Here is a 19436-nt window from a genome sequence, read left to right as displayed (position 1 = left end):
AACTCACTGAAACTGGGAAGACTGGCTTTGAATGCTCATATTTCATTGCCACTGCTGGAGCTAATCTTCCAATCCATGTTGGGTGAACGTTTGTTCATTACAGTCAAAATGAATTGGACATCTGGTGCCAATAATGGCAGCCAGTTAGTTAAATGAGTAGCTTGTAAAAAAATCATGTATGGAACTATTAAAACAACTGTAATGGCCAAAATTGACAGGATTACTGTTGTCGAGCAGAAATTTGAGACGCTGGTCGGAGAGCGAGGGACTCAGATGAGTGGAGGACAGAAGCAGAGAATTGCAATCGCTCGAGCGCTTGTCCGCAACCCCAAAATCCTTCTGCTGGATGAAGCAACTTCAGCTCTGGACGCTGAGAGTGAGACGGCTGTGCAGACGGCACTTGACAAGGTACACACGCCGACCAGCATTTATTTGCAATGCATGTTATGAGAATTTTTTTTTCAGGTCAGACTAGGTCGTACAACCATTATTGTGGCCCATCGCCTCTCAACTATCAGAAATGCTGATATCATTGCTGGCTTCCAAAGCGGAGAGGTTATCGAACTGGGTACTCATAGTCAGCTGATGGAAAAACAGGGTGTTTATTGTACCCTTGTTACCATGCAGGTGAGTTTGGCATGAAATGTTTTCCTAGAGCATTGGTGGAAATGTATGGATTAACTAGGGATGTCCGGATTACATATTTTTCCACACGAGTGTGAGTCACCTGAGTTTGAGGATCTCTGAATATTGAACCCGATCACTTTTCATTCTTTTTGCAAGTCAGTTGTGCAGCACAATATAAGGTTGTAAAAAATATGTTGTAATATTTTGTTTACTTGAATTTAATACGTATAGTTAAGTTGGTTAGTCAATGTGATGAATTGAGCTATGTTGTTGATGATTTTTTTTTACTTTTTTTGCTACCACTGGACATTTCCTTCTTTCTGCAAAGAATTTAATAAATATTAAATAATAAATAGAAAAGGAATATTATAAAATATACTATAATATTTTCTAGCAACAGCTGGCAGGGATTAATTAATCACTACCAAGTTTCCTCCAGTTAAAAGGGATTGGACATCTATTTGGCATCAATGGAAGCCATAGATTTAACACAAATTTAGATAATATATATATATATTTTTTTACCTGACTCCTATCCCCTTTAAAATCACATCCGATTTCTGATCATGTGGTCAAATTGATGACATCCCTAATAAAAAAAAAATCTACTGTTTTAAACTACTTTGTATCTTTTAGAGCTTCCAGAAACAAGAGGATGGCGAACAGTGGATAAGTCATCAAAATGAAAAGAGCCCAACAGACGATGACACTTCCTTGAAAATGTCAAAGTTTGCAATAAGCTATTCCTCTGCTGGTTTGGAGGGAAACCGAGAAGAAAAAGAAAAGTTGATGGATGTCCAAGAAAATACAGAAGAGGTGAAATTGGTTTATTTGAATGTACTGTATTTGACTGCAGCCTAAAAAAACAACAACAATATAACCGACTGTCATTGGTCAGACAGAGAAAAAATACATATATTAGTTGCAGGCCCAACCAACCTTTTTTACAAAGCGACTCATAGTCCGGAAAATACGATACTTGGGATTTTTAGCCAAAATAAAGTTTTCTCTCTCATGTTCTGCAGGACAAAAGTGTTGCTCCAGTGTCGCTGCTCCAAATTCTGCGTTTCAACCTTTCTGAGTGGCCTTACATTTTGATGGGGATCATTCTTGCTGCCATCAACGGATTGTTACATCCCATGTTTGCGGTCATCCTCTCAAAGTTCATCGCTGTATGTTCCAACTGGGCTGTTCCCATCTTTTTCCAAATCCCCCAAGAATCATTTTCCTACTCTTTCCATCTTTCAGGTGATGGCTGAGGATGATGAAGAGATTATCAGAAAAAAAGCTGAATTCCTTTGCATCATGTTTGCAGTCATCGGCGTGGTCATTTTTTTCACCATGTTTCTCCAGGTATCCAAACACACAATAACAAATACTGTATACACATTAGTCCTTTCCGTAATAATTTGCTAAAAGCGCCTAGACAGTAAGTTTCTTTTTAGAACACTCTAAATTTTTCCAATTTCCCTAAACACATTTAGTACCTATACACTTTTTCCATATTTACATATTTACTGTACATAAAGTACAGCAATAATACCTAGATAAATAGCTTGATTTAACTCCGAGGAAAAAGCTAACATTAGTACGGCTGGTCAACCCTTTTACTGTGATTATAGGTAATATTGTAAATATTCTGTCAAATCAAATAATACAAATATTACCATTGGTCTGTAAAATGAACTAATCCATCTTTTGATACTTATTGTTGAATATGGAGCAGAAAATCTGAAAAGTTAGGGCTAATTATTTTCAAGAAACCTACTAGACGTACAATAATTCCATAATTAAGGTTTTTATTGTATCTGGCTCTGGAAGTGTTAAATCTGTGCACTTCTCTTAAGTATCCTATAGAGAAATGTATTTATTTAAATAAAAGTTTATATTTTGTTATTTTTAAAATGAACATTATAGTGGGCAGCCCGGTGGGGCGAGTGGTTAGCGCGTCGGCCTCACAGCTCTGGAGTCCTGGGTTCAAATCCAGGTGACATCCACCTGTGTGGAGTTTGCATGTTCTCCCCGGGCCTTCCTTGGTTTCCTCTGGGTTCCCCGGTTTCCTCCCACATTCCAAAAACATGCATGGTAGACTGATTGGACATTCTAAATTGCCCCGAGGAGTCAGCTGGGATTGGCTCCAGCACCCCCCTGCGACCCTAATGAGGATAAAGCGGTTCAGAAGATGAGATGAGATGAGACATTATAGTCTTGGTCTCATCTCGGTCTCGATTCCCAAAAGTCAGGGTCTCAGTACGTTTCTGACCCGGGTAAGTTTCGGTCTGGGATAGTCTGGTAAGTATTCATGTTAATGTCAGTTTTGCTTGTACCTGTCACTTTTTTACAGGGTTACTGTTTTGGACAATCTGGGGAGATTCTGACGTTAAAACTGAGACTTGCAGCTTTCAAGGCTTTGATGAGGCAGGTGAGCTGAATCACAGGTACTCCGTTGACAGTCTTTTCAGTATCCAATTTATTGAGGGTCGCCTTTTTTTTGCAGGATCTCGGTTGGTTCGATGACCATAAAAACAGCGTCGGAATGCTCACAACGAGACTGGCCGCAGATGCTGCTCAAGTGCAGGGGGTGATGCATTTTGGAGTCTCTTGCTCAACAGTATGCACAACACTCTTCTTTTCCCAATTAATATTTCACCGCTGGTCAGGTTACGGGAGTACGCCTGGCCACCTTAGTGCAGAATACTGCCAACTTGGGAACTGGTGTGATTTTGGCTTTTGTCAACGGCTGGGAGCTGACCTTGCTCGTGCTGGTCTTGGTGCCAATCTTGGCCGTGGCTGGAAAGGTGGAGATGGAGTTGCTTGCTGGGCAAGCTGCTAAGGACAAGAGGGAGTTGGAGAAGGCCGGACAGGTGGGCTTTTTTCTTTTCCAAATGACCTACTTTGCCATCAGCCTGCCAAAGTTTAAGCCTTGTTGTTTATTCCATTGTGTCTCATCAGATTGTTACAGAAGCCATTGAAAACATCCGTACAGTTGCATCTTTGACTCGGGAAGCAAAATTTGAGTCTTTGTTTCACAATAATCTGCGAGAGCCGTACAGGTATGTGCTGGCCACCATTGCCTGTCATCAGATTGTTGACATGTTTTTCCCAAAGGGCTACTTTTGAATTTTTCTGTCTTTGCAGAAATGCTCAGAAAAAGTCGCACGTGCAGGGTTTTGCCTTCTCCTTCTCTCAAGCTATGATCTATTTTACTTATGCTTTATGTTTCTGGTTTGGAGCTTGGCTTGTGGAGCAAGGGAGAATGAATGTTGAAGGAGTATTTCTGTAAGTAACATTTGATCCTTATCAAGATTTCATGGCGCATTCCATAAAAAAATGTCTAAAACTACTAATGTAGCTTTCATCCCATATGTTTGCTATTTTTGTGCATGTAAAATACATGTGAATAGGAGGAATTCACATGAGTATTAAAATCACACATTGTTAATATATTATCAATTCTGCGACAAATTCAGAGAACCAATCTGAACGAGGGCATAGTGATTGTAGATAACGGGACATTCCGATCCGATTTTGAAGTTAAATGATCAGTACTATTGACGCAAATATTTTTGAGTGCTAATATTAACACGATTGCTATATTTTAGATAACGCAGTGTCTTTTGAGTAACTCTTTTAAGCACAACGGAAGCTAACAATTGATTTTCTTTCTCAGAGTGATCATGGCCATCCTGTATGGTTCCATGGCTGTTGGAGAAGCCACTTCCTTTGCGCCGAACTACGCTAATGCCAAAATATCTGCCAGTCACATCATGATGCTCCTGAATAGACACCCTGCTATTGATAATCTCTCACATGAAGGACAGTCATTGGTAAGCAGAAAGAAGTCCATTACCTTCCAGTTCCATTCAACATCTAACAGTATTTTCTGTTTTCCCCCTTCAAACTCCAGACTAAATTTGAGGGTAGTGTGTCCTTTGAGGGTGTTCACTTTAACTACCCCTCACGCCCCAATGTACCTGTCCTTCGAGGGCTGAAATTGGAGGTGAGCAAGGGGCAGACACTGGCCCTGGTAGGACGCAGCGGCTGTGGAAAAAGCACTTCCATACAACTTCTGGAAAGGTTCTATGACGCCACGCAAGGGAACGTGGTGAGATGACCATTACACCTATTGTCCGTTTACGTGCATTAAAACGCACCAATGAAACTTAGTACATTAATACCTAGCCTCTTTGCGGTTCGACTAACGCGGCTTAGATACACCAAATATATGAATGGTTTATAGTGGAGGAACAATCCCACAAACATGAAATGAGGGGGGTAAGGCACAATTGGTGATTATCTTATTGGCCATTAGAGGGCAGTGTCCACCTTCAGGAGTTATTGTAATCCAACGCTGAATGCTATTAGGTTTACAGTCGTACCTCTACTTACAAAATTAACTGGTTCCAAGATTTTTTTCGTAAGTTGAAAATTTCGTAAGTAGAGGTGTACTTTATATGTAAATTCTCTAATTCGTTCCACGGTCCTCACACAACTACCTACTAAACCCTTTAAAATTGGTCAATTTGGACACACTACCCAGCGTGTGTTTTGAAAAGTTAATGAGACTTGATCCAAACCTTAGACTACAAAATCATATTTTTTTTCTAGTTGGATATTTGGTATCTGTTATCTCGAAACAAGGGGGTGTCACCTTTGTTAAAATCGTACTGTATTGTATTTTGTTTGATTTTCTTCCAGATGATTGATTCTAAAAGTGTGAAAGAGCTGAACATCCAGTGGCTAAGGTCTCAAATAGGCATCGTGTCGCAGGAACCTGTTCTTTTTGACTGTAGTATAGCGGAAAACATTGCATATGGAGACAACAGTCGCACTGTTACAATGGAGGAGATTAAGGCAGCTGCTGAAGCAGCCAACATTCACAACTTCATCGAAAGTTTGCCAAAGGTAGTCACATTATTTTTGGTGGTTGACTTTCGACTCATCCCCACGGGGATGTTTTTTTTTTTTACAAATTCTTGCAGTGGAGGAGGGTCTTTGTGATGGAAGAAAACCATGGCATCAGCATATTTAACAGTATTTGTTAAATTGAAAAAACAATATGTAAAACAAGCCACAATAAATCAGGTGTCACATAATAAGATGTTTAACTTGACCACAGCAAGGTAGTTACGTTTGTTTGTGTTTAGCTGTGTTTTTTTTTAATTAACTCTTAAAAAAATATTTGGACACTCGAATGAGAACATTTACAAAAACCAATAACATAAGTAGGAAATGGATTTCATTCGGCTCGGTGAGGTTGACCCGAAATACATAAAGGTTCATGACAACAGTAATTTCATACTGACAATTTTCCCAAAAAATAACAAAAAAAATGCCACTGCTCTGCTGACTTTGACTGTTTTCTGGAACAGAAATATGACACTCAAGCAGGTGACAAGGGGACCCAATTGTCAGGTGGTCAGAAACAACGAATAGCCATAGCCCGAGCCATCATCCGTAACCCCAAACTTTTGCTTCTGGATGAGGCCACGTCGGCACTCGACGTTGAGAGCGAGAAGGTGGGTTTTCTGATCCCATCTGCTACGGTTGTAAAATTGACTTTTGTCCTCCTGATTTATGTTGAACCCAGGTGGTGCAAGAAGCGTTGGACAAAGCCAGGCAGGGCAGGACATGTATCATTGTCGCCCACCGTCTGTCCACCATCCAAAATGCAGACCGCATTGCTGTCTTTCAGGAAGGGATGGTGGTTGAAGAAGGGACACACCAGCAGCTGTTATCCAAAAGGGGCGTCTACCACATGTTGGTGACCTCTCAGATAGGCCATGGGGGACAATGAGAAGACTAAGATGTTAGTGATTTTTTTTTGTTTTTAGGCCCTCTGTTTCAATTAACAGTGGCTGCTTGTTTGAACACCTGAACACAATTTGATGACACACAAACAGAAGTAGAAAATCCAGCTAACTTTAGCTGACTAGCAGTGTTTCCTAACTTTTATTGATCAGAGACATATTTTACATGACACCACCACAAAATGAAATATCACAAAAGCATATATATTGTATTGAAAATTTTACTGAGATTTGGGACTGTTAATTATTACATTATGATACATAATTCATTCATTTCATCATAATTTAGTCCCTTGTGAAAAATGCTTAGCAGTTATAGTCACATTTTAGTCATTTCCATTTTATACTCTTTCTAATCTTGTTTTAATTTGATTTAGATTTTTTAAGTACTAGTCCTTTGTGCATGTTTTTCCACATGAATTAACATATTTTAGCTAAAAAATAGTAAATAGCCTTAATTATAAGATCATCATTGTCAAAACCAACACTGGTTTAGTCAACACCAAGTTGATTTACTACCAGAAAGCCATGAACTGTATTTTTTAACATCTAGTAGAAGGAAAATTCCTTCCGTCTCTTTGTGCCCTGCTCTGGCCTGGAGTCAGCTGGGATAGGCACCAGCACCCCCCGCGACCCTAATGAGGATAAAGCGGTTCAGAAGATGAGAGGAGATAATTATGTTCCTTTTTTCCCTGTTTTGTGAGCTATCAAATGTTTTCTCAGGTAAATTTCAATATGTTGTATACTAATTACATCAGGGAAAGACAGCACTCAGGGAAATGTCAAGGTACATAACTGTCGGGTTGAAAAGCTCATAACACCCAAATATTGTTAGCCATAAATCATTCAAGCCATACTTTTACCCCAAAAATATACTTACCTCACATCTGCAGGGTGGCCATAATCTGCAAATTCTACGCTGCATGTTATGTACTCTTAAGAATCTGCCTTTTTGTGTATGAATGAAATGTAATTAATTTTGACATAAAATGTTAATATTTCATAATTGCACTACAGTTGAGGACAAATGTAAATAAATTGTTGGTGTAGAAATGTCATTCTGAAAATAATTGAATGTCTTAGTGTAGTGCGTACACATGTTCTAGGAGCAGACTTCTTTTGCAGGGGGGAAGTCATGCCCCGCCCTACCAGAGGCAGCGTCCAATCACGTTCCTGCAGCTTGCCTTCAGCCAATCACATTCTAAATAGGGCCGGGCTACCACACCAATATAACAAATTTTGAGAAGGCGGAAGCGTCATCGCGAGGATCGCATGGATAAACATTTGTGCTCTTGGTAAGGTTTGCTGATATTTTTCCACACTTTACATTTGAAATTCATCCATTTAATTGATTAATGTAATCATGCATTTAATCTTAATGTTGAAGGGAATGGATTTTTTGTTTTGTAACAGAGTAATAAGGCTAATGATAAATATGACTATGTGACGTCATCCATACTTATGTTTTCGATGTTATTGATCTGGCCTGAATGATTATAGTTGGACAAAATGCAATATTACAAGATGCTTTTCGTTGGTGTTCTTCAGCTGTATAGCAATGGGATACTAGCTCTTTGCGTATCATTGACAAAAATGCATTCAAACTAGTGGGACGAGATGTGATTTTTATTGGAGAAGTTCTCCCAGTTAAAAATGGATTGGATGGATTTAATGACAGCCAATAAGTCATTGAGTGCAGTATGGGCAAAATAAAATATTTTAAATATTAATAGTGCAGTGATCTAGTACAGTCATACCTCCATTTACGAAATTAATTGGTTCAAGAACTTTGTTCGTAACTTGAAAATTTTGTAAGTAGAGGTGTACTTTATATGTAAATTCTCTAATTCGTTCCACCGTCCTCACACATCTACCAACTAAATCCTTTCAAATAGGTCAAAACATCCCAATTTTGTAAGAAATAATGTGAGGAACAGAAAAATGAGAAAAAAAGATCATGAAATTATTAATGTCACAAAATGAATAACAAGTGTATTATATACAAACCTGTCTTAAAATGCATGGGAACAAGAGAAAGCTACCGGGATGCAACATAGAGATAGCACACAAACATGAACACACATTTAATAAACACAGCATTAAGAATTCAAACATATTAACAATAAGAATTAACGTTTTATGATTTCTTTTAAATGTAATTTTACATTTTACAAGTCACTACTGTTGTTCAAAGTCATTGACAGAAAGCACGTAGACGCAATTGTATGCTTGTACAGACGTGATGTGCAAATTTGCGATTCAAATATCTGTTTGCACAAGAGTATGGGTGTACTATGAAATTTTGAGCTTCCTTAAACCATTTTTATTTTATAATTTAGTTTCAACCATGTTTCAAATGATTGTTTTAAAATGGAATCATTGTTAAATAAAGCAGGTTGCCACTGAAGTTTTCCTCTACAAGTGTCTTAAGAAAAATATACATTTGAAATGGTGCACGGAAATATTCTCTTTCTGTGAGGCAATTGTTTCTTTTTGTCTTTTTTATATCTGCATTATTAAGTATACATTATTTATCCATTCTCTTCAATAGTTATACTACTGTCGAGTATCAGATGTTCTGACCCATGTATTTATAATTGCTGTCATGCCATATTATTACATAATCCTTATTGAAAGCCTTGAATCACAATTGGTATAATTTTGTGTGTAAGTAAGCAAGTTACCCCCTAGAAATGATCATAATAATAATCAAATTATTCTGATCAAGCTATAACTGTAATATTATGCTGCCCCCCACCCCCTAGCAAAATATAAAAAAACTTATTCTTTACCCAAGTGAGCGCTAACAGACTCTCACCTGTTCATATAACAATAGTCATAGCTTGTCGGGAGTATGTTAGCTTTGTGTTCAACTGAACTGATCCACATTTCATACTGGGTAAAGAAAACTCTAATTACTACATTTAAAGGAGCAACATTATAACTTTATAACAACTATCAATAATGGTTAAGTTTGCACGTATATTTACTATCTCTAAGGGAAGGTGGTTTACAGACATCAGAAATACGCTTAAATCAATTATATCAATAAAACAACAATCGAAACAATGCATTAGTCATTTAAAGCTTAGCTCTTAAAACGGTGTCAAAGAGTAGAAATGAAGGGCTGGTCTAACCTGATCGTGATAATGACAGATTGTCACTATGCCAATTGCTAGAAAAGCAACATGACTTCACTTAATACATGATAACAAGTATTTATTAAAATGCTTTATGTTTTTGACATTAGTATTTAAACAGGATTAATTGCACTAGCTAGTAAGTGTTGATTTTTTGTTGTTGCTTTTTCTAATAACTTCTGACAGGCTAGGTCAGTATGAGAATGATTTGATTGCTGCCCTATCTTCACTGTCTTTTACCATAAAACATGATCCACACTGGCTCACCTGCACACTATTACTCATAGAATCAGATTGATGCTGTTTTTTTCTCCAACTTGTCCTGCAAGTGATTAAACACCCCAACTGTCGGAAATGGACACCCTTAAGAATGTCACTCATGTAGTTTGTATTATGCTTTAATATCGTCTTAAGGTCAGGGGGTAACTATGTGAGCAGTACAGGGAGTGGAAAACTGCACGTGCTTTGTCAAACTTTGGAGTACCAAGGAGGGTGTGGCTTTTCAAAACAACAGAAAACAAACATTCAGGTATGGTTAAATTTGGATTCGGCTTCATCATCAAGGGGGTTAACTATTATACTTTCTTTTCATTGAATAGAATAATTTGGATTTTCTTGGAGAGCTGTCATCCTCTGGAAAGACGCACGCATGGCTGAAACTGAGAAGTTGCGAAAGGACGCGGATATTTGCTTAAGGTAATATTTTAGAATTCATCAAACTGGTATTTTTGGTCTTTACTAATGAAGTGATGTCACATGGCTCCATATTTCAACCAGTGATATTAAAGATGAGACGGAAAATAAAAAGAAGAAAGAAAAAGAGCCACGCATACCCAAGGTTGGCCCCATTGAATTGGTGAGCTCCAGTCTGATGTTTGATTTGTAATACATACCACTTGTGCCTTGATGTTACCGTATTATTCGGACTATAAGTCGTAACAACCATATAATGCACAATGAAGAGGAGGGAAAAAAAGTCGGATTTTTGGGAGGGCAATTTTTATTTGGTCATAAACCAAGAACAAACATATGTTAAAATAACAATGGTAAAATGGAAAAGAACTGGCTAAATATAGACATCTGTTACCATAACAGTTTTTTCAGATAACGATAGCCTGAAAAAAACAAGATAACAGGCTGTCGGTGCTCAAAGAGACCAAAAAACATACTAAGTCTAACTTAGTAATAGTCGCAGACCCAGCCAAATAATGAAAAAAAGCATGACACATAGTTTGGAAAATACAGTACTTGTAATATTGTCAGAAAATGAAGACTAGCCTCAACGTATTGATGAACTCATGCAATTTGGTTTGTTAAACCAGCTTTTTGTCTCCTCTTCTTTTCACATGGGCACAGTTCAAGTTCGCAGACAAAATTGATGTTACTCTAATCATCTTTGGGACCCTAACGTCCATTGGCCACGGGGTCATCATGCCCGTTATGTGTGCTTTGTTTGGGGAAATGACAGACAACTTTGCAGACCATACCGCGCTAGCTGAATACAACACCACTCTCTTTAGTGAGTCAAAGAAACTAAAGCAAATACAGTAATGACTTGACTTGGCCGGTTAAGTCATTATACCAATTTTTTTTCAGATTCCACTAGCATAAATCACAATGTGACCTTAGGTGACTTCATGAGCAAGTAAGAATGAGATTTCAAAATAAACTCATTAAGGCACAATTTTTTTTAAATAATTAAAATGTTTTTCCCCCCACCCATTTCAGATTTGCCATCTATTACTCCATTTTGGGGGCCATCGTGATAGTGACCGCCTTTGCAGAAATTGCTTTCTTTACGCTGTCAGCGGGACGACAGGTCAGGCGCATCCGCATACGTTGTTTCCACAGTATCTTACGACAGGACATTGGTTGGTTTGATGTCACTGAGACAGGAACGCTCAACACTCACATCATAGAGTGAGTAACGTGTCTATTACTTTTATTCACGCAAGGCTAGTACTTTGTATTTAGACTGAATTCTACACATGAAGAATAAATGGCAAAGTTTGGTTAAATATGTGTGCAAATGTATTTAAAAACAAAAAAAACTAAACCACTTTGAAATAAGTATCAATGGACTTAGCTCAATACTTTGTGGCTCCACCTTTGGCAGCAATTACAGTCTCTCGGTACTTTATGAACATGATAAAACAAGTTTAACACAGTTATTAGTACTACACTTTTTCCTCGCCGCCTTCTCAAACTCTTACTTTTTCTAATGTTTTCCAATTAACCAGACAAAGATTACCCAAGTACAGGTAGAAACTGAGTTTTTAAATAGTGAATTTATTAAGGGGAAAATGAATGAAAATGTCACTAATCCTTAACCTCATAAATGGTTGGGCAGCCCTCAGCAGCAACATCAGCAATTAGTCATTTTCATAGCTTTAATGAGCCTATTAAATCACTGATAAGAAAGAAAGGACAAGGTTCAATATATCTCCATGCTAATGTGTGGCTCCATCACACATTGTGCCAGGTTAGGTTAGGTTAGAACTTTATTTCATCCCGTATTCAGGAAATTTCTTGGTTGCAGTAGCAAGACAGACACAAGACACACAAGACATTGTAGACCTAGGTAAAAAAACTGGAGCCACACAGGAAGTCCACAAGGTGGGGACCTTCTGCAGCACAATAAAGTCGATAAGACTTCTCAGGACTGCGCACATGGATATTAAAATCGCCAAGAATGAAGATACTCTGACATAATGTCCGATAGCTGCTCAGAAAATCCATTCAAAAAACAGCCAATCAACAAGGTTTAATAAAAGCAAACACGAAGCCGTGTGCTTAACTCACTGGCTGCCATTGTCAGTGAAATATAGCATTGAAGCACAATTATCGTTCAAATTTTATGTATAATATTTTCTTTAATTATTGACATTTGTCATTTGTTCACGCAGTGACGTCTACAAGATCCAAGAGGGTATTGGAGAACAAATAGGGTTGTTTATCCAATCCCTTTCCACATTTGTCTTCTCTTTCGTCGTCAGCCTAATCAAAGGCTGGAAACTGACTTTGGTCATCTTGGCCGTATGCCCGTTGCTTGGTCTCACAGCCGCACTTTTCAGTCAGGTACTCTTGCTCGTATATCCGCTATATGTAACCAAGAAGCAACTCCTCGCCAAGCTGATCGTTTGGCCTTTTCTGAGTAGATGGTGACGTCTTTCACTACCAAAGAACAGGCTGCCTATGCCAAAGCGGGCGCAGTGGCAGAGGAGGTGCTTTCTGCCATCAGGACTGTGTTTGCTTTCAATGGACAGCATAAAGAGATCAACAGGTTGGTGCCAGATGTTGTATGATGCTTGTCTAACGGTGGAACTGTAGCTGTATGTCTGGTATTATGTTGTTATGTCATTACAGTGGTACTTCGAGATACGATCTTAATTTGTTCCCGGACTGAGCTCGTATGTCGATTTACTCGTAACTCAAAAGATTTTTTCCCATAGAAATGAACTAAAAACAAATGTATTCGTTCCAACCCTCTGAAAAAACACCAAAAACAGGATATTGGATTGGGAAAAACATTTTTATCTGTTCTAATTTTTCATCTATTAACTAAGCAACAAATAACTAGTGACTTAATAGTACTAAAATGTGTTTAATAGTACTACAATTAGATGGATTTCGCGGAGGGGAGAGAGGGGGACAGGGGGGGGGACTTTTTGCACGGCAACGCGCTCGTAACATAACATAAAAAAATTGAAATGAACTTGGATTACGATGCAGACACACTCAAAAATAAATTTAATCTAACCTTACACCAAACTTAATTCTAATTTTGTTTCACATTTTGATACCTTTTTTCTCCCGGGTTGGCTCTATTTGCCCCGCCTCCACCCTGACTTTCAAATGCAAACTATCGAGGGTTGCTTGCTTTTGTATTCCCTTCAAAATATTCCCAAAATGATGCACACAAATGTCCTCACAATAGGATAATGCACGACCACTTGCCAATGAAGTAGTATATACTCCTCTCGTATTAGCGAACAAGCTCCGCCATTCGCACTGACTAACGGGGGCAAAAAATGCAACGCTCCACTCAGTGCTCGTAGAGACATTAGAAAATGTGTCTCGTATCTCAAGATAAATATTTGCCCGAAATTTTACTCGTATCTCAAATTGCTCGTATGTCGGGGCACTCGTATGTCGGGGCACTCGTATGTCGAGGTACCACTGTATATATATTTGGAGGGGTGTAACTTCAATAATAATGCATGTAAGTCATTTCAGAAGTGGAGGTTTATTTATTTTTAAATAACCCATATACACAATACTAAAACATGCAGTTTTGACTGGGAGGGCTGGCAAGTGATCATTGTAGCTCCATCAATGCTGGCCAATGAAGCAAATGTTGATCAAAGATTGAATCTTAGACTATGCTGGTGGCCCTCACAGGTATCATAATAACTTGGAGGAGGCCAAGAAAATGGGAATAAAGGCAACAATAAGTACAAGCCTTATCATGGGCTTCACCTTCATGATGATCTACTTGTCTTACGCTCTGGCTTTCTGGTATGGGAGCACACTCATTCTGACTCAAGAGTACTCTGTTGGAACCGTACTGTCAGTGAGTAAAAGACATCAGGACTTTAACAAAATGCTTACCAGAACTGTCGCGGTAATACATTTTTCTTCCTAGGTTTTATTTGCTTTACTTATTGGCGCATCTGCTTTGGGACACACCTCCCCAGCTATCCAGTCCTTTTCTGGCGCCCGGGGAGCCGCATACAAAATCTACAGCATTATCGCCAACGTAAAAAAAAAAAAATGCCACATTCTCCTTTTGCTCTGTGCTATATAGTTTTTCTTTGAATTGAATAAACTTTAAACCACAACGGAGCTGACGAGAAACACCAAATGTCACTCTGCAGAAACCGACCATCGACAGCTATTCGGAAAGCGGCTTCAAGCCCGACTCGATTAATGGAAATCTAGAGTTTAAGAATGTCCACTTTACCTACCCCTCAAGGCCTGACGTCAAAGTAAGTTTTTCGCGAGGACTGTCTAAGTTACATATAAACCATTGTTCACACTGACTTACTCTTGCAGGTATTAAACAATCTGTCCTTGAGCGTGAAAACTGGACAGACCGTCGCGTTAGTGGGAAGCAGTGGCTGCGGTAAAAGCACCACCATCCAGCTGTTGCAGAGGTTTTATGAACTTCAGGAGGGATCTGTGTGTGCATTTTTGATCATGTTAAATGGCTTTTAAATACAAAAGATACTGCTGAAAGTAGAGGGAAGAGCAAGGCCATTGATCCATTCCTTTTTCTGTGTAGATATCTATTGATGGCCATGACATCTGCTCTCTCAATGTCCGCTACTTGCGAGGAATAATTGGCGTAGTGAGTCAAGAACCCGTCCTTTTTGCCACCACCATAAGTGAGAATATCCGATACGGACGACTCGACGTCACGCAAGAAGAGATAGAAGCTGCCGCCAAGGAGGCCAATGCTTACGACTTCATCGTGAGCCTTCCTGATGTAGGGCCGTATTCCGCGGACTTCTATCTTAAAAAAAACTTTGTCCATTGCCAACAGCGTTTTTGTTGTCGAGCAGAAATTTGAGACGCTGGTCGGAGACCGAGGGACTCAGATGAGTGGAGGACAGAAGCAGAGAATTGCAATTGCTCGAGCGCTTGTCCGCAACCCCAAAATTCTTCTGCTGGATGAAGCAACGTCTGCTCTCGATGCTCAGAGCGAGACTATCGTGCAGGCTGCGCTCGACAAGGTACAAACGTGAACTCTGATTGCTTATTCGTACCCATAGAACTGGTGACGGTCCAGACTTAAGTTGTTCCACAAGGACCCAAAGCACCGTATTGAGTGGATGTTTTGAGTTTAATTTCATCATACTCACAAACAGTCGATAATCGTAATCGTACTGTAAAAACAAGTTCCAAATGAATTACGACCCGTTGAATCACTTCCTAAATGGCTCATTAGTCCAGAGACATCGAAAGCAGAAGCGAAGACTGTACAAGTCCTCTACTGGCTAACTCATAAACTGCAGGCAACAATAAGTCTGCAATTCATTAATATAATTCATTAGTCCTGATGTAAAAAACACCTAGAATATATCTACCAAGATTAATTCTGATCCATCCATGAGTAACGGAAGAGTAATTAATAAATGTTGTCAATGTCAGGAGAAGAAGAACAAAGTAAGCGAGAACTTGAAAGCTCCCCCTGGGCAGTTTCAAATTGAAGTGGAGACAGGCCCTCTATTTCCATGAATGCACTCAGTACATATCTGTGGCGTGTGTCAGTATTGCACCTATCGGTAAAAAAAGAAAATTAAAAAATTAGGCCTGAACAATGTGTCGTTTGAACTGCGACATCACGATAATTTTATCATTAGGGGTCATTGCTCGCAGGACATATCTCCCTCTTTGAATTAGCTTCAGGGTCTCTGAAACGAGCGGTGACAGCTGCTCGTTAAGTGATACATTGATCTTGGACACTTTAAACGTGTGCTGCAATAGTATGCTTTGGCGCCCTTTGTTGATGAGTGGATGGGAGCTGTCTCAGCTGCCTCCCTCCCGACTCACATGATCTTTTTGCCTTTTCTAACCCCACGCAGGTCCGACTGGGTCGTACAACCATAGTTGTTGCTCATCGTCTCTCAACTATCAGAAATGCTGATGTGATCGCAGGCTTCAAAAACGGAGAAGTTGTTGAGTTTGGGACTCACAGTGAATTGATGGAAAAACAGGGTGTTTATCATACTCTTGTCACAATGCAGGTAAGACAGCAAGCATTTGGTTTTCTGGAACATTCAACCTATAATAACCTTTCCATCTCAAAGACATTTGAAAAAGCCAAAGATGAGGAACAGGAGGAGTCTGTGCCCGTTGAAAATTGCCCAATTGCCCAAAAGCCTGTTGAATCTTCTCTAATTATGAGGAAGTCTACAAGAGGTTCCTCCAACGCTGGCTTAGAAGGAAAGAAAGAAGAGAAGGAAACATTGGTGGATGCCAAAAACATAATAGATGATGTGAGTCTGGCAATTTTCTGAATCTTTGCAAAGCAAATGAAATTGAGGCACTCAACTCTCCCTCCTACTTTCTGCAGGATGAAAGTCTTCCCCCTGTGTCCTTCTGCACAATAATGCGTTTCAACCTTGGTGAATGGCCTTACATTTTGTTTGGCACTATCTTTGCAATACTCAACGGAATAGTCATGCCTATGTTTGAGATCATCCTCTCCAAATACATTGTTGTAGGTGGCATTTCATGATTTTTAGGAGATAAAATGCATACATGTGACACTGAAATGCAGTGAACCCTCATATCGCCACCTTACAGGGGTGGCCATCTTATTTTCTCGGAGTACCCGTTTCAGAAAAACCGAAGAATGTCACTTGAAATCCGCACATTTTCATTTGTAAAACAGAAGATCGGAAGCGGTTAAAAGAAAGTTTGGGTTTTAAAGATTTTCTTGAAGTAAATAACTTATTGGCAAAGATACTCCCAACGTACAGACACAGAAAAGAACTAGATGCCAAAAAATGCTGATGATGCTGGGAACTAAATGTAAATTGAAACATTAGATTAGATTAAAACTTTATTTCATCCCGTATTCGGGAAATTTCTTGGTAGCAAAACAGACACAAGACACACAAGACATTGTAGACCTAGGTAAGAAACTGGAGCCGCACACAGGGAGTCTACAAGGTGGGGACCTTCTGCAGACTGAGACTGAGGTTACCACATAGTTCAGTCAATGACATCGTAGCCTGAAGACTCTGTCTTTTTCATTTGAATTTTCTGCGTGGCAATGAAAATTGGGACGCGGAAAGCTGACGGGCTATAGTTGCTGGATTTTACCCCCAAATTTCAATGATTTCTTTGATTTTTTTTTAATGTTGTGGTACACAAAAAATGAGTTGGTGGATTTTACCCCCAGATTACAATGATTAGTTAGATTTGTTTTTAATGTTGTGGTACATGAAAAACATTGCTTGGCCTAAATCAGTGAGAATTATTATGTCGAAAACGGCTGCGACGTCACGGCAATAAAGGAGGGTTCACTGTATTATCGTGAAGTTCTAAATGTATATCAAATGTACATGTCTATTATAAATAAACTAACCTTTCTGTTTCAACTGTCAGGTGTTCATCGATCCCGATGAAGAGGTTGTGCGAAACAAATCTCTAATCCTTTCTATTATTTTTGCGGTTCTTGGAGTTGCCTCCTTTTTTACTCTGTTTTTCGAGGTAAGCGCACCCACATTCACAGCCAAATTTTGCACCATAACAGATTTTTCTAAGAATAACCATTTTATACGTTTTATGAACACATTGACATCATTTTGCTCCATTTGTCGTTTCCAATGCCCAAATGGTTCTAGGCTGCTGTTTATTTTGTAATCAGGGTTTCTGTTTTGGCAAATCTGGTGAAATTCTGACCATGAAAATGAGACTTGCAACTTTCACAGCCATGATGAGACAGGTAAGAAATTCGGACAAGGATTTAATTTTGACCTGCTTTGCTTTGGAAAATCAAATATTTTACCTTAGATTCATTTTTTTCTCTTGCTTTAAGGACCTTAAATGGTATGATGAACCCAATAACAGCGTTGGAGCCCTCACAACAAGGCTGGCTCTGGATGCGGCTCAAGTACAAGGGGTAATAATGCACTCTTCTTTTTTGCCATATTTTCGATCCTCACACATTCGCAGAGATGGAATTGCGACTTAACCGATTTGCATTAGTATATATTTTTCGGTCTCCCAGGGCTATGTTAGCCAAAAGGAAAAAGGAATACCCAGTATATATTGCCTTCATGTTAAAGATAAGTATATTAGTATGCAAATCACAAATTTCTCAGACCTCGGATGATAGAGAAAGTAATGTTTAAAAGAATAAAAATTACACTGCTTAAGAGGGGAGGCATTTTGTGATGTTACTTGTACCCACGCATATATAAGTGCAGGTGCATTTGATAGTGGGTAGGTTTTATTGTAAAGACGTCACAAAAGGGTGGTAGGTGTCCTTGCATTTCTGGCTTTAATAAAATGCCCATGTCAGGTAGCCACTTCATGGATATTCTGGCTTTTATTGACATTTTTCATAAAGGAAATTCAGTTTTTAAAATTTTTAAGCAAGATTTTTTTCTGCTGAGAAGCACAAGATACAATCATTGTTCCTCTGAAACATTATGTGGATGAACACAGCAATAAAATAAAGTGGAAAAACAAATGTGTCAAATACTAAGAAGAGACCATGGCTTATCAGCTCCAGAACGTAGTGAGTTTGTGCGTTCGTTCATCGTGGGGTTATTTCTTGAGTTTTTCTGAGTGTGCATAACATCATTTCAAGTTGTTAAGTTGTGTGTTGGCGTGCGTCTGTACGTATGTTTACTCAGTTGCCACTCGCAATACCACCCCATTGGAAAATGACTTTGCTTTTCTTATTCACTTAGATCACTTCATTAATAATTTTCTTATTTTTTTGCAAAATGCATACATTTTGAATATTTATTTCATGCATAATCATTTATACTTTTATCATTTTTAGATGGTTTAGAGAGTATTATTAAATATCGTGGAGCGAATTAGGCTAATTCAATGGAAAATGTCTACTTATGAAAAATCTATGTTACAAAACCACTTCTGCAACCAATTAATTAAATTAATGTATTTATTTATTCAATATATATATAAAGGGGGAAAATGTATGTAAGTGTGCCAGGCCAGTACCCATTGTAACTAATATTATTCCTCTTTTCTTAGGCTACTGGAGTGCGTCTGTCCACACTGGTTCACAATATCGTTAACATGAGCACTTGTCTGATTATCGCCTTTATGTATGGCTGGCAACTGACCTTACTGGTACTGTTGTTGGTGCCAT

The 19436-nt window shown here is 38.8% G+C and overlaps 2 protein-coding genes across 2 annotated transcripts; both read left to right on the top strand.

The window, feature by feature from the left end:
- Positions 1 to 201: 201 nt before the first annotated feature.
- Positions 202 to 7495, top strand: LOC144072774 (phosphatidylcholine translocator ABCB4-like). Its single transcript, XM_077598069.1, has 15 exons — positions 202 to 408; positions 466 to 627; positions 1264 to 1443; positions 1653 to 1799; positions 1876 to 1980; positions 2972 to 3049; positions 3125 to 3208; positions 3288 to 3491; positions 3580 to 3680; positions 3766 to 3906; positions 4298 to 4454; positions 4535 to 4732; positions 5326 to 5532; positions 6000 to 6146; positions 6218 to 7495. Exons 1-15 carry the CDS (start codon positions 202 to 204, stop codon positions 6422 to 6424), a joined length of 2325 nt encoding a protein of 774 aa, XP_077454195.1. The 3' UTR covers positions 6425 to 7495.
- Positions 7496 to 7683: 188 nt separating this feature from the next.
- LOC144072699 (ATP-dependent translocase ABCB1-like) lies at positions 7684 to 19376 on the top strand. The gene is made up of 22 exons (XM_077597915.1): positions 7684 to 7732; positions 9992 to 10106; positions 10177 to 10273; positions 10355 to 10433; positions 10934 to 11096; positions 11174 to 11222; positions 11306 to 11497; positions 12484 to 12655; positions 12736 to 12860; positions 13979 to 14150; positions 14223 to 14336; positions 14455 to 14565; positions 14633 to 14758; positions 14862 to 15065; positions 15142 to 15312; positions 16165 to 16326; positions 16390 to 16578; positions 16656 to 16802; positions 17696 to 17800; positions 17935 to 18035; positions 18129 to 18212; positions 19319 to 19376. The coding sequence occupies exons 3-20, from the start codon at positions 10227 to 10229 to the stop codon at positions 17989 to 17991; spliced, it is 2385 nt and encodes a 794-aa protein (XP_077454041.1). The 5' UTR covers positions 7684 to 7732; positions 9992 to 10106; positions 10177 to 10226; the 3' UTR covers positions 17992 to 18035; positions 18129 to 18212; positions 19319 to 19376.
- Positions 19377 to 19436: the final 60 nt, after the last annotated feature.

Source organism: Stigmatopora argus, chromosome 4 (genome assembly GCF_051989625.1).
Source record: "Stigmatopora argus isolate UIUO_Sarg chromosome 4, RoL_Sarg_1.0, whole genome shotgun sequence".
Taxonomy (NCBI): Eukaryota; Metazoa; Chordata; class Actinopteri; order Syngnathiformes; family Syngnathidae; genus Stigmatopora; species Stigmatopora argus.
The sequence above is the reverse complement of the archived record's forward strand: the minus strand, read 5'-3'. Positions and strand labels throughout refer to the sequence as shown.